Source organism: Lithobates pipiens, unplaced genomic scaffold, assembly GCF_037356315.1.
Source record: "Lithobates pipiens isolate NorthernLeopardFrog02 unplaced genomic scaffold, aLitPip1_a1.2 Scaffold_13, whole genome shotgun sequence".
NCBI lineage: Eukaryota > Metazoa > Chordata > Amphibia > Anura > Ranidae > Lithobates > Lithobates pipiens.
This window is the reverse complement of record NW_027507718.1, coordinates 396,002,514-396,020,315: the sequence shown is the minus strand read 5'-3', so window position 1 is coordinate 396,020,315 and position 17,802 is coordinate 396,002,514. Positions and strand designations below refer to the sequence as shown.

At 42.2% G+C, this 17,802-nt stretch overlaps 1 protein-coding gene across 1 annotated transcript in view; it reads right to left on the bottom strand.

Annotated features, from left to right (window-relative positions):
- Window positions 1-17,802, bottom strand: part of ASAH1 (N-acylsphingosine amidohydrolase 1) — a 49,499-nt gene that overhangs the window by 16,235 nt on the left and 15,462 nt on the right. The window contains exons 4-9 of the mRNA XM_077477370.1: window positions 14,078-14,158; window positions 10,704-10,782; window positions 8,565-8,639; window positions 8,434-8,479; window positions 6,284-6,428; window positions 2,160-2,214 (exon numbers count right to left, since the gene is read on the bottom strand). Coding sequence (XP_077333496.1) covers window positions 2,160-2,214; window positions 6,284-6,428; window positions 8,434-8,479; window positions 8,565-8,639; window positions 10,704-10,782; window positions 14,078-14,158 — 481 coding nt within the window. The remainder of the gene's footprint in view (window positions 1-2,159; window positions 2,215-6,283; window positions 6,429-8,433; window positions 8,480-8,564; window positions 8,640-10,703; window positions 10,783-14,077; window positions 14,159-17,802) is intronic.

Sequence of the window (17,802 nt, the reverse complement as noted above, 5' to 3'; positions counted from 1 at the left end):
CTGTGGTTCCTCTCCAAGCCAAGAGCACACCCGGACACCTTGAATCCTCCCTCAGTTACTGCGCCTCGGACCAGCCGGGTCCAAGACTCAGGGACAGACGGATCCCTACCCCAAAGCAGATGGGTCTATCAGGGGCCTTCTACAGAAACACGTTGCAGGGTATTGAACACCCCGTGACTGGGACCCCTCGCGGGGCTACCCCGGTCCTGGAACCAGACCAGACCCCACGGGTCTCACAAACTCCTCTCCCAAACACGTGACCCACACCCCTTAAGTACCCCTTTCCAGACTCCTCAGCGGGCCCCGGCACTCCCACTGATTGGTTCAGAGAAGGCTGATACTTAAACATCCAACCAGACCTGGTTCTGACCTGCCATGTGCACCTCGCCGTTCACATGACCTGGCAGAACTTCAAACACAGCCTGGCCAGACTGGTGTTAAGGCCTAACCTACACAATCAACCCTCAGAACCCCTACTGTTCTGAGGCAAAACCTAAATTTACATGCGTATGACATTTGATCCAAAATGTCATCCGCCACACACACACACACACACACACACTCTACAAGCAAACAGATCACAGGTGAGGATGATTACCTTTAATAGCCATTCAAACACCTTTGTGTCAACTTGTGTGCATGTTATCAGGGCAAAATCACCAGGGAATGTAAACTTTTGATCATGGTCATTTGGGTAGTTTCTGTTGCCATTATGATTTAAAAAGAGCAAACACAGTTGATTGATAATAAATGGCTTCAGCCAAACACTAACCATGGAGTGAAAGAAATGTTTTTGTTTTATCATTCATATTCTCTGAAAAACGACCAAGAAATCAAATTCTGCCAGGGTATGTAAACTTATGAGCACAACTGTACATGCTTTGGTCCCATTGTGTACTTAAAAATGGGATATGATTTAGAATTGCGCACGCCTGGGGAATGGCGACAAAAAACAGTATTGCCCCCGCCCCCCAGTCAGTCCGTAGCACTTACCCAATCATCGGTGACTTTCCCCTGCTCGACGGAGGCCTCAGATTCTCCTGCTCTCCATCACCGATGGCGTGCCGCTCTCCTTGGCGGCAGGTTCCGTTTCCTCCCTCCTCCGTGGCCAATCGGGAGTTTTCTCTTTTTTGGGCTATCGGAAAACCGGTCTCACACCCACTTCTGATTGGCATTATAGAGGATCAGTGTTTCAACAGTGAATATTAAATTCGCTGTTGTAACACACCTGGGTGGGCTCCAGGTCACATGCTCTGCGATCCAAGCCCAACCTAATTTAAAGCTTATGGCTCTAATCGGGTGCTTCAAAAAAATCCCCTGCTGGCCACGGCAGCCATGGATAGATTAATGCATAGCATGAATCTATCCATTACCATATAGGGGTGGCCTGGAGAGAAGGGGTGGCTCCCGGGCTCCGCTAATGGATGGGCCGCCACTGCTTTATAGGTTACCAGTTTAACTGAGTTAAACAGGAGGTATGGTCATAGAATTCTTGCTCAGACGTTAGTGGTGTGGCGCAATCACCGTTTACATGTGCGTGTGGGACCTACATATGTGTTTGCATTTTCATGTAAACACAAGGGTGCCTTTTTTTTTTACATTGTCATTTTTACATTTTTTTTATTTTTTTATCAACTTTATTGCCAAAAGTGAAAAGCTGCCTCCCTTGTGATAGCATGAGCAGTGACAGGTATTCTTTACTGAGAGATCTGGGCTCTGTTATACCCCAGATGTCCCCTGTGCTTTCAAAAGCATGCAAATAAACCGAGATTGGTTTTATCAGATGCTTTACAAGCCAGTAACGGCTTATACACAACAAACCCAAAGTGTCAAAATACTTGTCACTTCTTGTTTCATACATCACAGCAGGAGTGGGTTCAGATGTAACCTCCTCCCCTCTCCGTTTACCAGTCACAATAAGTTACAGCGGTCCCGGGCTCCTCAATCGCACCGAAGAGCCTGGGAACAGTGGCAGGCATCAGCGGGGGTACAGAAGACATCTATACACCTTCAGCTTGCTCAATGGACAATTAATTTAGTAAACCATCACCCTTTCCCAAACAACAAGTAGATGACCCAGCTCTGTAGCAGAAGTGTAAAATACATATTGTGCAGATTTGCCAGGTAAAATAAACAAGTTCATGTAGCAAGTATCTTACCTAGGTATCCTCCATCTAAAGCATAACGTTCATTCATAGTGAGAGTAAGGATGCCCTGTAAGAAAAGCAGAAACATTCAGAAATTTACCTTTCCACCCTGCTCACATCCTGCCTGCATTCTTGAGTTCTTAAAAAAAAAAATTGTTACTTTATATTACCTCTAAATGCTATTGTATGACAGCCTAAACAAGCACCAATTATAGATACTACGTGATGTACAAGCCCCATAATATAAAACAAAAACTCTCTTTACCTCCCCTGATTGAGACAGAAATGAAGGAGGATTGTGCCCAATCTCAGCCACTCCCAGACATTGCAGCTTACAGTGGGGGGTTTTTAGCAGCAGAAGCAGCACTGTCAATCTAGAAAGCAGTGGTCATGACTAATGCTGATCATACACGCACAGTCAAGATAAGTCCGAAACTGGCCATTTTCGGAAAGATCGTTCGACACTCGTGCCGTTAGTGGACCCAACTTTACCGACGATTTTGACGGGGGGCCCAGCTAATGTCCATGGATAAGAAGCAAAAACTTTTACAGTTTCAACTAAAGTGTATATTGTAATCGAAACAATAAGACTATTCTGTCTTGTATAATTTATATGTTGTAATTGTTATCCAACGGTCACTACGATCATGGAAATTAAATGATCATGTAAACGAGTTAGTTATGGCCAATTCGCTTTCAACTCACAAATAATCATTTAGTCAGCAAACGGCTGAAATTCTGTGTGTGTATGACCAGCATAAGTGTGGCCGGGTGCTGACTGACAAGCTACAGGCTTGAGAATCAGCAGTGACATTACTGATATCTACACTTCCTGCAACATCATCTCATGGTAGGGTGAACAGGCACATCCTACAGTGCATCCAGAAAGTATTCACAGCGCTTCACTTTTTCCTATATTTACAAACTTATTCCAAAATGGATTAAATTCATTAATTTCCTCAAAATTCTACAAACAATACCTCATAATGACAACGTAAAAGAAGTTGTTTTGAAATCTTTTCAAAATGTATATATATATATATATATATATATATATATATATATATATATATATATATATATATATATATATATATATATATATATATATATATATATATATATATATATATATATATATATATATAAAAAATAATAATAATAATATTATTATTATTAATCTCATGAACATAAGTATTCACAATCTTTGCCATGACACACAAAATTGAACTCGGATGCAATAATCATCCTTGAGATGTTTCTACAACTTGATTGGAGTCCATCGGTGGTAAATTCAGTTGATTGGACATGATTTGGAAAGGCACACACCTGTCTTTACAACGTCTCACAGTTAACAGTGCATATCAGAGCACAAACCAAACCATGAAGTCCAAGGAATTGTCTGTAGACCTCTAAGATAGGATTGTATCGAGGAACTAATCTGGGGAAGGGTACAGAAACATTTCTGCAGCACTGGAGGTCCCAAAGAACACAGTGGCCTCCATCATCCATAAATGGAAGCAGTTTGGAACCACCAGGACTCTTCCCAACGTGAGCCGCCCGCCCAAACTGAGCAATCCAGCGGATCCGGGGAGAGGGGCCTTAGTCAAGGAGGTGACCAAGTACACGATGATCACTCTGACACTGCTCCAGCGTTTCTCTGAAGAGAGATGAACCTTTAAGAAGAACAACCATCTCTGCAGCACTCCAACCAATCAGGCCTGTATGGTAGAGTGGCCAGACGGAAGCCACTCAGTAAAAAGACACATGACAGCCTGCCTGGAGTTTGCCAAAAGGCACCCGAAGGACACTCAGACCATGAGAAACAGAATTCTCTGGTCTGATGAAACAAAAATTGAATCCTTTAGCCAAGTGTCATGTCTGGAGGAAAACAGGCACTGCTCATCACCTGGCCAATACCATCCCTACAGTGAAGCATGGTGGTGGCAGCATCATTCTGTGGGGATGTTTTTCAGCAGGAGGAACTGGGAGTCTAGTCAGGATTGAGGGAAAGATGAATGCAGCAATGTGCAGAGACATCCTTGATGAAAACCTGCTCTGGACCTCAGACTGGGTTCATCTTCCAACAGGACAATGACCCAAAGCACACAGCCAAGATAGCAAAAGGAGTGAATACAGGACAACCCTGTGAATGTTCTTGAGTGGCCCAGCCAGAGCCCAGACTAGAACTCAATTGAACATCTCTGGAGAGATCTAAAAATGGCTGTGCCTCAACGCTTCCCATTTAACCTGATGGAACTTGAGAGGTCCCGCAAAGAAGAATGGGAGAAACTGCACAAAAATAGGCGTGCCAAGCTTGTAGTATTATACTCAAAATTACTTGAGGCTGTAATTGGTGCCAAAAGGTGCTTTAACAAAGTATTGAGAAAAGACTGAATACTTATGTACATGTAATTTTTTTTATTTTTAATAAATTCGCAAAGATTTCAAACAAACTTCTTTCACGTTGTCATTATGGGGTATTGTTTGTAGAATTTTTTGAGGAAAATAATGAATTTAATCCATTTTGGAATAAGGCTGTAACATAACAAAATGCGAAAAAAGTGAAGCGTTGTGAATACTTTCCGGATGCACTGTACGAGAGTGGCAACTAGGCTCTGTATTCAGGGGCAGCACAGCATTGTTGCCACACCATCATAGAAAGTTGCATTAATTGGCAGGCCCAACAGGTATTTGGGGGCCTTTGCAGGGGGATCAAGAGGGAAGAAAAAAAAAAAAAAAAAGTACAGAGATGAATTTAAAAGTTAAAGGAGAACTACAGGCAACCCCCCCCCCCCCCCTACAATAACATTGGTATAGTGCCACTCGGCTAATCTCCCGCTGCTCTCCTCTTCTCCCAGCTATCAGTGGGGGATCTCAAGGCCCCCCTCCCTCAGCTCAGGCGGGTCATGGCGCTATAAGAAGGTATTTGACACAATTAGATTACAGAAACACACACCTTTTACATTATATACTACTGTTAGATAGTAAATATCAATACAACACACCAGATAATTATAAAAAAAACAAAAAACAAAAACAAAAAGCCACACACAAAACACACACTTTATTAAACAATACATCCAAAAAAAATAAATAAAAAAATAAATAAATAAAAAGCCATTAAAATCTTGGCCAAGATTGGCAGCTCTAGGTGCCTTTTTAACGCTGCTTTTCTCTTGTCTGGAGAAAGTCATTCAGAAGAGCACGAGGCCTTAAAGTGGATGTAAACGCACCACTCACCCAGTATACACTAATGGCACAGTGTATATTAATGTATATATACATGCAAGCCTCCTGCAGGAGCCCCGCAAAACTCTGGAATAGGTGGGTGGGTCTCTTTGCTGGAGTTTGTGATGCCATCAGACTCCCCGCCCACATCTACACTCTCCTATTTCTGGGTTTTGAGCAACATCCAGTCAAAACTCAGGAAAGGCACCACATGACTTCAGAATGCCCAATCATGGGGGGGGGGGGTGTTGAAGCTGGAATCGTAACACTCTCATGCCATTCATGAGCTAAAGAAATCAGATGTCAGTCACAGCAGTGTTTTGTTGTTTTGCTGTGCATACGCAAACCCCAAGATTACTTTAAACTACTTTTAACTGCTTCCCGCCAGCCGTACGCATATATGCGGCCTCTCAGCGGGTGGGCATTAAAACCAAGAGGCCAAATATATGCAGCCCTATGTAAACATCTTTCTGTTCTGAGAGCACACGTCCTGCACGCTCCCAGCGGGTACGGGAAAGCTCCCAATGCATACTTGAGATCGGGAGCATTCCGATCATGTGACTGCTGTGATTGGCTGTCACATGATGGGAAAGCCTGCTTCTGCTTAGAATCGCTTAAAGCAGTGGTCATCAACCCTATCCTCTGGGCCCACTAACAGGCCAGGTATTATGTATTACCTTGAGGAGATGCAGACTAGAATACTGCAATCACTGAGCAGCAAATTATATCACCTGTGATGGATTTCAGTTATCTTGCAAACCTGGCCTGTTAGTGGGCCCTGAGAATGGGGTTGATGACCACTATCTTAAAGGGTCGGGAGGCGGCAGCAGTAAGGAGTTAATTTCCTCTTCAACAAGTAACAAGACTAGGCCAATAGTAAACACTTGCATAGGATTAAAGCTTACCGGTTTCATTCCAGTTAGTATTCCGATGTATCCAGCAAAACTTGTAGACATGAAAACTGTTTTATTATTCCTTTGGAAATTCACATTGACAACCAGTGGTTTAAGGAGCTCAGAGACCATCCATGAATTGTTCTTCACATCCCATCTAATAAAAAAAAAAAATATTTTTTTAAATGACCACCGGACACTTTCACCCTCTTCCTGCCCACGTTAATTTTCAGATTTCAGCTTTGTCACACTTTAAATGACAATTACTCAGTCATACAACACGGTCCCCTGAGTTTTTTTATTTTCTGCTAAATAAACTAAAAAATACTAACATTTAAAAAAATAAAGATAATAAAGAAATTACATTTATTCATTTTTCAATTATTTTTTTTTTTAACATACGGTTACCAGAGAAGTACAGCGTCACCATATGGACTGGTGTGGCGGTGATCAGGGACACTAACTGGTGACAGTATGTGTGGGAAAAAAGTCCCCCCCCCCCCCACATTATGATTGCTTAGAACAGGGATGATAAATGTTATAAATAATAATTTTTCTTATGAATGCCTTCCAGTGTATACTATTGTGAAGCGGTGATTGGCCACAGCTATCACATGGTACAGATTGCTCTGCGATTGGCCCCGTCACCAACACAACAGTACACAATGAATGGCTATGAATGAAAGCCATTCATGGTGTACAACTGTCATGTGATCTGCTGTGATTTGTCACAGCAATCACCTGTTACAATGATTCGTCATCTGCTGTGTTCGGTAGACACAGCTGGTGATAGATTGCGCCACATCGTGGCCCCCAGGGCGCACGCAAAACATGATCCTGGGAGGGCATCCACATAGGATGGGAAAGCTCTCGCTAGGCTGGGAGCAGTTAAAAATGTATGTATACTGTACATTAAAAAAATTATATATATATATATATATATATATACACACACATATACATACACACACACACACACACACACACACACACAGATCAGCCTTAACTTTATAAAACAGCACCTTAATGTTGAGTCCTGCTTTTGCCACCTAAACAGCTCTGATCTCTCAAGGTACGAGCTCCAAAGTAACGTCCACATGACTATGTGAATGGCAGGATCCAAGATTTCCTAGCAGAACTTTTCCCAAAGCATCACACAGCCTCCAGCTAGGTAAGTGACACACACACACACACACACACACACACACACACACACAGCCATCAACATGATGTAAAAGAAAATGGGATTCATCAGACCAGGCCGCCTTCTTCTATTGCTCCATGGTCTAGTTCTGATGCTCACGTGCCCAATGTAGGTGCTTTTGGTTGTGGACATAGATCAACATGGGCAGCCTGACCGGTCTGCAGTGATTTCTGACCCCTTTCTAGCCAGAAATAACTTTCAGCAATCATATCTACTGTAGCTCTTCTACTGAATCAGATTACATGGACAAGCCTTTGCTCCTGAAGTGCATCAATGAGCTACAGTTTTGGAGTTGCATTGACAAAGTCATCTAACCATTGCAATTTGGCTCTTGTCAAACTCGTTCAAATCCTAACGCTTACCCAATAGTTTTTGCTTTCAACACATCAACTTAAGGGACATGTTTACTTGCTGCCTAATACAGGCATACTCCACTTTTAAGTACACAATGGGTTTATTTACTAAAGCTGGAAAGTGCAAAATCAGGCTCACTTCTGCATAGAAACCAATGAGCTTCCAGGTTTTATTACCAAAGCTTAATTGAACAAGCTGGGGCTAGAAGCTCATTGGTTTCTATGCAGAAGTGAGCTTGATTTTGCACTTTCCAGTTTTAATAAATAAACCCCATTGTGTACTTAAAAGTGGGGTATGTCTGTATTTTTAATTTACTTTCAGAAGCCATTGTAACAAGATAATAAATGGTATTCAGTTTACCAGGGTGTCATAAAGTTATGGCTGATAGGCGTATACACATATACTGTGCAGCCAGATCACTTCCTAGGAAAATGAACAACTGCTTTGATTATTGCCCATTAGATACTTCTCTTTCATGAAATGTGTCTAGTGGAGAAGATAGATCTTAGTGGGCTCGTCAACATGTAATCATTATTTTACAAGTATCTAAAATCTGAGATATATGTGTATCCAAGCGCAAGCTGATAGAAATGTGTTTACTCACCCCAGAAATAATCCAAAATCCAGGTTCCTTGCATGAATTAACTTGCCTGTATATGAACAAAGACACTTTAGATGCTAAAACAGTTCTCAACAAATTATGCTAAGCTAGACCGAGCAAGAATAGAATGTTACCCGAGGTATCTTGTGCCACTACTGATGTGCAAACAGAAAAGACTTCATAAAAGATGTTGAACAACATAATTTCCCCTGGAAAGAAATGTAAACAGAACAGGGTTATACTCTGACGCTGGAGGCCAATATACAAGATGTACGGTAAGTCTTGCCTCTGCCCTACATTACAAGGCTTTAGTGTGGTGGGCCCCAATGGTTCATACTGAGCCCTGTGTGGTTTGTACCACTCTTTACACAAAAATGTCGCAAAAACTTGTAGCAACTTCCCTACCCAATAGGTACTGACAAACTAGTTTAAAACTATGTGCATTTTCTGGATAAAATTATAATATTATACCGGCAAACTCCAAACTAGGCCACAGATACCAAACCTGTCCATAAGAAGAAAAAAAAAAAAAAAAAAAGTACCCATCTACCCTATAGCAACTCGATTCCTTTCATAATCTAACCTGTTCTGGAAAAAGGACAGCCAACATCTGATGTGCAGCTGAAAGTTGGACCAACTGCATGGGATATCTACCCTCCTAAAATCATACACTGTGGTTGGGTGGGATTAACATGAAAGGTGCCATGATTCCCTGTTGAATTGATTAACTTTAAACACAGTTTATAATCCCTGCAGGACTTTGGTCTTACATTAGCAGCAGACAGCCACAGATCACCCTAATTTAAAATCTCTTTTCTTTATCTGAGAAAATTCAGGGATGGCTTACTTACACATCCCTAGAAATAACTATAGTAACCAAGCACAGGATGGATCTTTTACTTAAAAGGAGTTCAGAAACTTTACACAAGAAATGTAATATTAAAGGGGTTCTAAACGGCAGAAGTATTTATTTAAAGACAAACATTCTGTGTGCAGCAGTCCCTCCCCCTAATACTTACCTGAGCCCGATCATTCCCAGAGATGTGCACAAGAGCCTCGGCTGTCCGGGACTCTCCCACCTCATTGTCTGAGACAGGAGAGAGAGAGAGAGAGACAGGAGAGAGAGAGACAGGAGAGAGAGAGAGAGACAGGAGAGAGAGAGAGAGACAGGAGAGAGGGAGAGAGACAGGAGAGAGAGAGAGAGAGAGAGAGAGAGAGAGACAGAGAGAGAGAGACAGAGAGAGAGAGACAGAGAGAGAGAGAGACAGAGAGAGAGAGAGACAGAGAGAGACAGAGACAGAGAGAGACAGAGACAGAGACAGAGACAGAGACAGAGACAGAGAGAGACAGAGAGACAGAGAGACACAGAGACAGAGACAGAGACAGAGACAGAGACAGAGACAGAGAGAGACAGAGAGACAGAGAGACAGAGAGAGAGAGAGAGAGAGAGAGAGAGAGAGAGAGAGAGAGAGAGAGAGAGAGAGAGAGAGAGAGAGAGAGAGAGAGAGACCGCTCCATGTCTGAATGGACACGCAGAGCAGTCGCTCTGGAACGAGCCTGCTTGGGTGCCCCCATAACAAGCTGCTTGCTGTGGGGGCACTTGGCAGGGAGGAGAAGAGCTGCTCTGTGCAAAACCACTGCATAGAGCAGGTAAGTATACCCTGCTTTTTTTTTTTTTTTTTCAAAATAACAAGGGAAGAAGACGACTTTAATATCATCACTTTAAATTTCAAATATCCAATCATGTGCAGATGAAATAAGAGAACACGAATTTGCTTTTTACATGATTGAATAATTGAAGTCATTATTCACACATTCTTAACTTCTAGTAAATCAGCCAGATTATGGCAACATAATGAATTGTATTGTATGTACTGACTGTCAGTTAACAGTTATTGCTGCTCTTAGTAAATAAAGCTCTGTGTGCATCATGTAAAAGTCTAAAGGGTGTACCCCAATGTCTCCCTAGGCAGAAACAGTACAGGTATTCTAGACTGCTTGAAGCGGTGGAAGTCATTACCTTTTGTACCACCATATTAGATGGTAAGAGCTTATGAGCAGGATCCTCTTAACCCTTTTGTATTTTTTTTTATATTTTAACTGCCGCTTTTAAATTGTGAAGTGTTGTGCAAACTGCTGGTGCTATATAATTCCTGAATATTATTATTATTATTATTATTATTTTCTACGCTTTTGTCCACATTTTTTCTAGTGGTGATAATGATATGACTAGTGATGTAAACAGATGAAAACCTAGAATGGTAAAATTATACCTAGTGGTGCACCAGCTGCATCTGCAACGCCTTTTATTTCTTCACCAAACGGATATGGAAGATTTCCAATAAGCAAAGGCTGTAACACAAACATGTTAGATGTTAAAGCATTAACAATTTCTTACTATAGCTCACATGGGTTTATTTAAAAGGGCAAGTCCACTACTAACTAAAGGAAAAAATACATAAAAATAAATAAATAAAAAGGGGGAGGTGGAAATAATAAAATAAAGATTTTATACAATTGAAGCGTTTTTTTCTTCTATACTGCTATCCACGGCTTATGGGGAGACTTGTTGGGAAGAGAACCAATGGTGCATTCCCCATAGAGCTGATCAATACGAACATCTGATGGATCCCTTTGATGCCTCTGATCATTGCCCAAATTACCTTTCTAGAGATGGAAGGTCTATAAATATCCGGTAAGCGCTCCCTATAATAGAAGTGGAGGCAGCAGCGGATCCTGGGGAGAGGGGGCAACGAGGCAATTCCCCCCCCCCAGAGAAATTAGTGATGGGCCAGCGGGTGAATGAGTGGGAGGGTGGGCCAGCCCAGTCAGCGGGTGAGTGAGCGGGCAGGTGCGTGAGTGGGCAGGCCGGACAGCAGGCGAGTGAGCGGGCCAGTCAGCAGGTGAGCTGGCGAACAGGACAGTCGGCAGGTGAGTAGGCGGAATGGCCATTCAGCGGGCGGGGGAGCAGTGAGATGACATCTCTCACTGCCCGTCCTGCATCACTGCAGTTCCGCCCTCACTGAGCAGCTGCGGGCAGAGGAGAGTTTACATCATCTCTCTGCTGCCGGACTTCACTCTGGGACACAGCAAGTGACAATCTGCACCATAGCAGGCAAGTAACACAGCAAGTGACAATTGTAGCAGACAAGTGACAATCCAAAACGTGTAGCAGGTGACATGGCAAGTGACAATCCGCATCTGGTGGCAGACAAATAGCAATCCACATCTGGTGACAGATGACGTGCCAAGTGACAATTTGCAACTTGTGGCAGGGACGTGACAATCCGCATCTGAAGACAGGTGACGTGGCAAGTGACAATTCGCATCTGAAGGCAGGCAAACGACAATCCACATCTGGATTGTTGTTGAAGCTATACGTGAGCAACGTAGACAATACTTATTTCAGGTATCTCATACATGGCAAAGAGCACAATTATTACAAAATGATCCTTCCTACAAGACCCCATACACACTTTTAGATTTTCTGCAGATTTTTTTTTTGTCTTAAGATTTACCAAAACCATGTAGTGCAATGGCCTGCCTGATTGCATACAAATTGAAACTCCTAAGGTTTGATCTCATATTATATGGTTTTGGTAAATCTGAAGACAAAAATTTGCAGAAAATCTAATAGTGTGTATGGGATCTTAGTTCCTGCTCCCAAAACACGCTCAGACATGCACACATACTGTAGTATTTAGGGATGCGCCCATATTTTTTAAAAAAAATGTTTCAATGAGTACAAGTAGCAATACGTTTTTTGTTTTTTTTTGTACTCGCCGATACCAATTAGCGATACCTACTGTAACTGCTTTGTTTTAACTTCAGCTGTCAGCAATGGTACAAAGCATTGAAAAGATTTTTAAAATGAAATAAATAGATTTTTCTTTTAATTTAGCGCTTTAATGTGAAATGTGTAAATATTTATATGTGTAAAAAAATATTCAAAAATGGTCTAGGGTGGCATAGCTGGTGCTGGGCATCCCTGGTGGTCTGGCGGCATCCCTAGTGGTCCTGTGTGGACATGCTTGGGGGGGGGGGGGGATAATTGATCAGCACAGACCCCCCCGTCAGAGGTGCAGCCATCTGACAGATGCGAGTGAGGAAAAGCCGATCACCGACTCTTCCTATTTACACTGTGATCAACCATGATTGGATACGGCCAAATACGTGGTAAAGAGTCTCCGGAGACTCTTTACAGAGATCGTAGTTGCAGTGTGTGGGACACCACACAACCGATTGTCGCGATGTGAGCCCCTAGGAGCATGCAGCAGCTTAATATCCTGAGGATGTCATATGACGTCCAGTCAGGGTATTGAAACCACTTTGATGCCGTCATTCTGCTATATGGCGGGCGGCAAGTGGTTAAATAGAGAAACAGTTGTTCATCCCTTCCATGAAGAAACAGAAATGTACAAAAAGAAACAATGTTTCTTTTTATTTTAGTGTTTCAGGGCTGAGCAATGTTACTAATAAACTAATGGCTGCTTTTTTTTCCTGACAGCTCCAATTAGTATACTTCTTTAACACTGGGAAACCCTTCCAACAGCTCAAAGACCCGAGCCTGAAAGTACCGGTTCCAGGTATCAGTGGATTTGTACGAGTACCGATACTTGTGCAAATACTCGGTATCGGCCCTGATAATAGTATCAGTGCAACCCTAGTAGTACTGCAGCACAGGGTTGTGTAAACCTAGCAGCAGAGGGTTAATGCACACATTTATAGCAAGCTGGTACTTTAATGCCTGGACTTGTTCATATTAGCACAGATGATCAGAATGATGGCTGTTTGCCTAAAGTATTATAAAGAAGCATCTAGTATGTTCTAAAAGACTAATGTATCCATAGGCTATCACCAGTAGCCATTGGATTACAGAAATGTCTATTATGTACAGAGGGCCAGGTGAATTTCATATTTTTTAATTGATCAGTTTATAAAATATTAATTTATTATGAGTATCAGTCTATGTTACTATATAATAAAGTTTTTAATGTGTCACATGATGCTGGTGCTCCATTTGTTTATCCGTTTCTAAAGATTTCCAATGAGGACACTGGAAAACCTTGGGCACTGTGGGGGAGATTTACCAAAACTGGAGCACTCTGGCGCAGCTGTGCATGGTAGCTAATCAGCTTCTAATTTCAGCTTGGAAGCGGATTGGTTTCTATGCAGAGCTGCACCAGATTTTGCATTCTACAGTTTTAGTAAATACACCCCCCCCCCCCCCCCCCCACACACACACACACACACACACACACACACACAAATTCAAATCAATGACAGGTGGGCGTCTGCACGGATCTCCAAAGGCATCCTGGAACGCACATCTATGCAAGTCCGAGGCACAGCTCAGAATTCAGACAGACCAATTCCTGATCTGTACATTGGACCTGCCCAGATATACACTCTGGCGTAAGCAGCCCTTTGCACTGGTGTATGGATGGGTAGTCTGTGTGAATGAGGCCTAAGAGTTTGCAGCAGGATTGTATCCTTTTTCCAATTAAGTGCTGACTGTTTCTATCTAGCTATGGCAAGGTTACTGCTATGAGATTCTCAGAAGAACAATTCTAGTGTAAACAGACTATCTAGGAGGCCATATTTATTACACTGTGAAATCAACAAAATTTAAGTCACAGCCACTTACCAATTTGTTATCCACTATTTCGATAAGTTTTGGAGAAATGGATTTTGCCAGGTTCTTGATATGCTGAACTAGATCTTTTAGCTGCAGACAAAGACAAAAATAGACAAATGATGCCATCAGCATAACGTTTCAGGTTTACTACAATGATGACCACAATAACAAAAAGCATTTCTAAATTTTAACACATCAGTTTAAAGTTGGCCATACACAGATCCAGATGGTTTAAGAGGGACTGGCCAAATTCTAGTCAGTGTGTGGCTTTCCCCACCTGATAGAAGTTGATCAGTTAGTCAACTTCTGTTGAAGGAACATGTTGGAAAAAAAAAATTCTTGATCGGCACTTGCAGCCAATGGTATTGCAATGACCCTGACCTTTGACCCTTACCCGACACTGAAAAACGTTTTAATATTAGTTTTATTTCTCTTTCTCCCTGCAAAGAAAGAGAGATACAATGTACAGTATCTCACAAAAGTGAGTACACCCCTCACATTTTTATTATATCTTTTCATGTGACAACACTGAAGAAATGACACTTTGCTACAATGTAGTAGTAGTGAGTGTACAGCTTGTATAACAGTGTAAATTTGCTGTCCCCTCAAAATACCTCAACACACAGCTATTAATGTCTAAACTGCTGGCAACAAAAGTGAGTACACCCCTAAGGTGATAATGTCCAAATTGGGCCCAATTAGCTGTTTTTCCTCCCTGGCGTCTTGTGACTTATTAGTGTTGGAAGGTCTCGGATGTGAGTGGGGAACAAGTGTGTTAAATTTGGCGTTATCGCTCTCACTCTCTCATACTGGACACTGGAAGTTCAACATGTCACCTCACGGCAAAGAACTCTCTGAGAATCTGAAGAAAAAAAAAAAGAACTGTTGCTCTACATAAAGATGGCCTAGGCTATAAGAAGATTGCCAAGACCCTGAAACTGAGCTGCAGCACGGCGGCCAAGACCATACATTGGTTTAACAGGACAGGTTTCACTCAGAACAGGCCTCGTCATGGTTGGCCCAAAGGAATTGAGTGCACGTGCTCAGCGTCATTATTGGTTGTATAAATGTATGAGAGGTGCCAGCATTGTTGCAGAGGTTAAAAGGGTGGGGGGGGTCAGCCTGTCAGTGCTCAGACCATATGCCTCTCACTGTATCAAACTGTTCTGCATGGCTGTCGTCCCAAAAGGAGGCCTCTTCTAAAGATGATGCAAAAGAAAGCCTGCAAACAGTTTGCTGAAGACAAGCAGACTAAGGACATGGATTACTAGAACCATGTCCTGTGGTCTGATGAGACCAAGATAAACTTATTTGGTTCAGATGGTGTCAAGCGTGTTTGGTGGCAATGAAGTGAGGAGTACAAAGACAAGTGTGTCTTGTCTACAGTCAAGCATGGTGGTGGGAGTGTCATGGTCTGGGGCTGCATGAGTGCTGCCAGCACTGGAGAGCTACAGTTCATTGAGGGAACCGTGAATGCCAACATGTACTGTGACATACTAAAGCAGAGCATGATCCCCTCCCTTCGGAGACTGGGCTAAAGGGCAGTATTCCAACAGGATAATGACTCTAAACACACCTCCAAGACGACCACTGCCTTGCTAAAGAAGCTGAGGGTAAAGGTGATGGACTGCCCAAGCATGTCTCCAGACCTAAACCCTGTTGAGCATCTGTAGGGCATCCTCAAAATGGAAGGTGGAGGGGCACAAGGTCTCTAACATCCACCAGATCTGTGATGTCATCATGGAGGAGTGGAAGAGGATTCCAGTGGCAACCTGTGAAACTCTGGTGAACTCCATGCCCAAAAGGGTTAAGGCAGTGCTGAAAAATATTGGTGGCCACACAAAATATTGACACTTTTGACCCAATTTGGACCTTTTCTCTTAGGGGTGTACTCACTTTTGTTGCTGTGGTTTAGACAAGAATGGCTGTGTGTTGAGTTATTTTGAGGGGACAGCAAATTTACACTGTTATACAAGCTGGACACTCACTACTTTACATTGTAGCCAAGTGTCATTTCTTCAGTATTGTCACATGAAAACATATAATAAAATATTTACAAAAATGTGAGGGGTGTACTCCCTTTTGTGAGATACTGTATCTCTCTCTACTCCATTCAGAGAGAAAGAAAAAACACAAGGACAGGCTTTACAGTGACTGATTACTGTGATAGCAAATCAGAGGCTATCACAGAGATCAGCTGACACAGAAGCCATGAGAAAAAAAAAAAAAAAAAAAAAAAAACACACATTCCAGTGTGGCCTCATATTGCATATTGTCCATTTTAACAGAATGGATTGTTTTACGAAGTAAGTGTGCACTCGTACGTCATAGCAAATGAATAAACAAGATCTACTAAATTGTTGACTAAAAGGGCTAATAAGCAGCATATCCAAATAAAATCAAACAAATTCAAAATTCATGACTCAAATGTGAACTGGTTCCTATGTGATCACCACACCATAGAAGAAATCAGCATCACACAACTATTATAACACGCAAAAACTGCAGTCTCCCAAAATTAGCTGTATAATCAGTGCAAAGAAAGTCCATTTCAGATTGTGCTCTTTAAGTGCTGTAAAATTCTCCAACTTCAAAAACCATATATGTGTTATTGAACACTCTATTATTCCCATGTGTCATACGTATTGCTCCAAATTAGTAATCCCCAGGTGACCCCAGCTCCCTGGACACTGAGCAGATGTCACAGACCACCTAATAGGCAAGTAGGTCAGAATGCGCTTCCTTAGGTATATTATATTTCGGAGGGTGCTACATCAGAGGGGTATCAAAGGGGGTGTCACATGATATAGATATATCTCACAATATATATTTATTATACACACACACACACACAAAATGGGGCAGCCACATCTGCGCATTACTTACTCAGGCTCTGCTTCCTTCTGCGCAGTGCTACACCATGGGGACTATTTACGAAAGCAAAATCCACTTTGCACTGCAAGTACACTTGGAAGTGCAGTCGCTCTGAATCTGAGGGGAAGCTCTGCGGATTTTATCATCCAATCATGTGCAAGCTAAAATGCTGTTTTTTTATTTTCCTTGCATGTCCCCCTCGGATCTACAACGACTTTACTTTGAAGTGCACTTGCAGTGCAAAGTGGATTTTCCTTTAGTAAATAATGTTTTTTTTTTCTTTACCGCTTCTTAAAATGCAAGTGAGCTATGTCATCAGCACGCTAATATATCTTTTGTTCAATAGAGTTTTATTTTAAAGTCACTATATAAAAATTACAACAGTTTTTGGGGTCTTGCTGGATTCCTTTTATCATGCCACCACTGAATAAAGATTAGTTATGTGCTGGGAGCAAAGCTCTCTTGATTGTTCCATATTAAGGGCATGCGTTTGGTTCCTCCTGCACATTATATTATGTTGGAGGTTCACGTAACATTTGGAGTACAGCTGGGACACTACACGTTTGTTTACACAATGCAAGTATATAAGCTGATCAATTAATTGAAAAACGTACTCTATTTCCCTTACCCAAATGCCTTCCATCCCCTCTACATGACACATTCTTTACTTACAGTATTATCTTGGTGCAGGGTCAAGGTAGCCTTTTAATTCTGGTCCCTTATTTCAAAGTAAGGGCTGTTTCACACGGGACGGATCCGTGATGATCTGCCCCGTGGACATCCACTTGCTCAGCGGGGAATCACTCAGTCGATCCCTGCTGAGCAGGCAGATGACAGGTCCGTCTCTGCACACTGAGCAG